This window comes from Gekko japonicus, unplaced genomic scaffold, assembly GCF_001447785.1.
Source record: "Gekko japonicus isolate JY-2015 unplaced genomic scaffold, Gekko_japonicus_V1.1 scaffold1755, whole genome shotgun sequence".
Taxonomy (NCBI): domain Eukaryota; kingdom Metazoa; phylum Chordata; class Lepidosauria; order Squamata; family Gekkonidae; genus Gekko; species Gekko japonicus.
Genome location: NW_015166474.1, coordinates 1 through 4,262, shown reverse-complemented (window position 1 = coordinate 4,262; position 4,262 = coordinate 1). Strand labels below are relative to the sequence as shown.

At 49.9% G+C, this 4,262-nt stretch overlaps 1 protein-coding gene across 1 annotated transcript in view; it reads left to right on the top strand.

Annotated features, from left to right (window-relative positions):
• LOC107111187 (sodium channel protein type 5 subunit alpha-like) overlaps positions 1 to 3,170 on the top strand; it is a gene marked incomplete at both ends in the record, with an annotated part of 379,380 nt that extends 376,210 nt beyond the window's left edge. The window contains one exon of the mRNA XM_015412116.1: positions 3,029 to 3,170. Coding sequence (XP_015267602.1) covers positions 3,029 to 3,170 — 142 coding nt within the window. The remainder of the gene's footprint in view (positions 1 to 3,028) is intronic.
• Between the last annotated feature and the right edge of the window lie 1,092 nt (positions 3,171 to 4,262).

The following is a 4,262-nucleotide window of genomic DNA, read 5'->3' as shown; positions in this document are numbered from 1 at the left end:
TCTCTGGCTATTGGAGCCGGGGTGGGTGGGTGGGTTGGAATGACATGAGGCTTTCAGGCTTTGCACGACTGAGGCGACATTGCCTTTGCGCTTTTACGCCCTTTCCCATTGCCGCTTTGTGAGCCTGGGCCTATATTGGCACTTGTCCAGGTTGCAAGTATTAAAAGGTAAAGGTTCCCTTGCTCGAAAGCCAGTCGAATCTGACTCTAGGGTTGCGGTGCTCATCTCCGTTTCAAAGCCGAAGAGCCAGTGCTGTCCGAAGACGTTTCCGTGGTCATGTGGCCGGCATGACTGAACACCAAGGCGCACGGAACGCTGTTCCCTTCCCACCAAAGTGGTACCTATTTATCAACTTGCAATTTCTTGCTCTCGAACTGCTAGGTAGTTTTAGGATAACAGAGCCTTATCTGGTTGGAGTGGACAATAAGATCCTAAGGTACATTCTCAGAAGTGGGCTAACCCTTTAACTCTCTTAGATGGGGGAGAGGAGAACAAGAATCAACGTACCACCTATTCCATGGGTTGCAGAAGGGCGCTGTTGCCCCACTCCAAGCTAGGCAGGGACAGAGGCAATGCTCTTAATCTCTGCATTGCAAAAGGGAGAGGAGAAAGAGCTCGTTTCTTTCCTTTTCTCTGCAGCCAGAGCCCACAACTGTGGGTGGGGGGAAATAGAAGGGAGATCAGCTGGGCTGCAGGTCAGCCCTCTCCCCGATTTGCTGCATCTCAGGCAACAAAGTTTTCAGGGTAAGAGACCATAGCTAGGATTTTGTGGCACGTGGGGCAAATTGTTTTCTGGTGGGGCCGAAGTTCTCAGTGCAGAAAGAAAAGCCATTGAGCCAATAGGAAGCTGTCACCAGGATAGATCTCTCAATTGCAAGCTGTCCACCACTTGAGATGACAGTTCTCAGCTCTTAAAGGAGACCAGTTTCTTGACATAGAGTTCGAGGGGATCCTAGAGGTCACCTACTCCAACCCCCTTGCTCAGTGCAGGAATTAGTCAACTACAGCATCTCACTCTGCTTAAAGGAGCACATGCCTTTAAAAAATGTTTAAAAATTATTGAAAAGAGCATTTACAGGAGAAATTCTTGTGGGGCTGTGCCTTTAAGAAAGAGGGGCTATGCTCCCCCAAGCCCCGCCATAGCTGCAGGTCTGGAGATCATAAGAACCTGACTTCCTGGTGATCAGTGGAGTCCAGTTCTGATTCCCACGTCCCATTCCCCAAACTTGCTAGGCACAGGGCAACATTTACCCAGCAGGAAATCAGAAGCTGATCTCTCATCAGCTGGGAGTCAGCGTCTGATGGCCTCAAGTAGCCTGTTCCCTGCAAACAGCTCGTGGGTTAATTGACTGCCTGATCATCACTGGCAAACAGGAAGTGAGCTTAACTGGCAGGTGTTCGAGCATCCGCTAGTCTGATTTAGGTTGAGGCAGCGGCATCTGTTCACGGGGTTTAAAAAAACATTTAACAGGGCTCTTTTTGTAGCAGGAACTCCTTTGCATATTAGTCGACACACCCCTAATGTAGCCAATCCTCCAAAAGCTTATAATCGCCAGCCCCTGTAAGAAGAGCTCTGTAAGCTCTTGGAAGATTGACTACAATAGGGGTGTGTCGCCTAATATGCAAAGGAGTTCCTGCTACAAAAAGAGCCCTGAAATGCAACACCTGCTGACCAGGGGCAAGAGTGGGTGTCTCTCTCTAACTTCAGCATGGAAGAAACAGTCATCTGGCTTGATCCCAGATTTGTTTTGTAGGTTTGCTGTCTTCCCAATGTCGCTATTTTCAGATGTGGAAAGGCAAACAGGAGTATGCACCACATTGTCAATGGCTACCTCTGAAAGGAACGTGGCAGAGCTGTGTCTGCTGTCAATGACATACCGTGCAAAATCCGTCTGAGAATGCCAATGGGTTTTTTCTCAGCCTCTCTTGCTTTTTCTTGGATGGGGCCATGGATCGATGGCAGCACCAGGTCCGTAGCTATAGTAGGGCCTCCCGGGGACCAGTCCCCCAATTTCCTCCCAAGGCCCCATGACGTTTTGGGAAGAAACGGGGGAGGCCGCGCATGCCTGCACAGAGTTCAGGTGTGCGGCCCCTGCTTCTCCTCCAAATAATTTAAAGGGACGCTTTAAATCCTTTGAGGGAGAAGTGGGGGGGGGAGGCCATGAATTTCAGTGCCACCTGACTTTTTAAAGGGCCCCCCTATCTTTTTTTTAAAAACCCAGCTACGGGCCTGGGAAGCAGTGTTCCCTCGAAGCTGAGTGAGTGTGAGCCAGCTCACAGTTTTTTAGCCTCCGGCTCACACACTTTTGTCTCCGCTCAGGAAGGATGGCTCCAGAGCAAACTAATTGATGCAGCACCCAAATCGCTCGCTCACCACTTTAATGCCAGGAGCTCACAAAACAGAATTTTTGCTCACAAGACTCCACAACGTAGAGGGAGCATTGCCGTGGGCAGCAGATCTGTTTGGCACGCGGAAGGCCCCAGATTTAATCCCCAGCATCTTGAATTTTTTTGAAGAAAATATCAGGTGGTAGGTGATGTGAAGGAGCTGCGGTGGCTCAAGTGGTTGAGACGCTGAACTGCAGGCTGTGGAAGGTCGGTAGTTCAGCAGTTCGAGACCCGAGTGTGCCGCATGACGGAGTGAGCTCCCGTCTCTGGTTCCAGCTCCTGCCAACCTAGCAGTTCGAAAGCAAGAAATTGCAAGTAGATAAATAGGTACCCCTTCGGTGGGAAGGGAACAGCGTTCCGTGCGCCTCGGTGTTTAGTCATGCCGGCCACATGACCACGGAAACGTCTTCGGACAGCGCTGGCTCTTCGGCTTTGAAACTGAGAGGAGCACCGCAACCCTAGAGTCAGACTCGACTGGCTTTCAAGCAAGGGAACCTTTACCTTTTTAGGTGATGTGAAAGTTCCTTCTCTGCCCGACACCCTGGAGAGTCAATGCCAGTCAGTGATGCTTACCTGGGTAGAAAAATGGCCTGACTCAGCAAAAAGCAGTCTCACGGGTTTTTCTCTTTTGTGTTCTCAGCGCGAGGAGCAGCCTAAGTGGGAATATAACGTGTACATGTACCTCTACTTTGTGATCTTCATCATCTTTGGTTCCTTCTTCACCCTGAACCTCTTCATCGGTGTCATCATTGACAATTTCAATCAGCAAAAGAAAAAGATAAGTAGTGCCTCGCTGGCGATGCGTCTGCCTGGAACTGTGACACAGCGTCACTGTTACGCAGCAATATTTGTATGTTGATTGCTATACAGCCGGAAGTATCTGTCTTTCTGTCTACCTATCTGCAATCAGAAAAATACGGCCTATGACATCGGCTGCCCATGTTCATGGTACATGGGAGCCAGTTTGGTGTCGTGGTTGAGTGCGCAGACTCTAATCTGGGAGAGCCGGGTTTGATTCCCCACTCCTCCACGTGCAGCTGCTGGGTGAACTTGGGCCAGCCACAGTTCTCTCAGAGCTGTTCTCTCAAGGGTAGTTCTCAAGAGAGCTCTCTCAGCCCCACCTACCTCACAGGGTGTCTGTTGTGGGGAGGGGAAGGGAAAGGAGATTGTAAGCCACTCTGAGACTCTGAGCGAAGGGTGAGGTATAAATCCAATCTTCTCCTCCTTCTTCTCGTCCTTCTTCTCGTCCTTCTTCTCGTCCTTCTTCTCGTCCTTCTTCTCGTCCTTCTTCTCGTCATTCTTCTCGTCATTCTTCTCCTCCTTCTTCTCCTCCTTCTTCTCCTCCTTCTTCTCCTCCTTCTTCTCCTCCTTCTTCTCCTTCTTCTTCTTGCGGGGGGAGGGCTTCCATGATGTTTGCTCATGGCTAACAGGCTCTCTGATTCTACTGGTAGTCCCTGGCCCAAAAGATGTCCACTTAGCTTAGGCCAGGGCCTTTTCTGCCCTGGCCCCGGCCTGGTGGAACACGCTCCCAGCTGAAATCAGGGCCCTGTGGGGTTTGTTACAGTTCCACAGGGTGTGCAAAATGAAGCTGTTCCGCCGGGCCTTTGGCTGAGGTGGCGGATGTCTCCACCATCTTGGCCTCCCCTGCCCATAGTAAGCCTACAGATGCTTATTACCTTGCTAATGTCTAACAGGAGGCGTTTCGGACTGCTCTAGAACAATGTACGTTTTTGCTGCCATATTGTTTCAATTAACTGGTTTTTAATTATGTATCTATTGTATTTTATTTATGTTGTAAGCCACTCTCAGCCCACATGGGGTAGGCGAGATCTAAGTGAAATGAATAAATAAATTGACAACAGGCTGTACAGTTT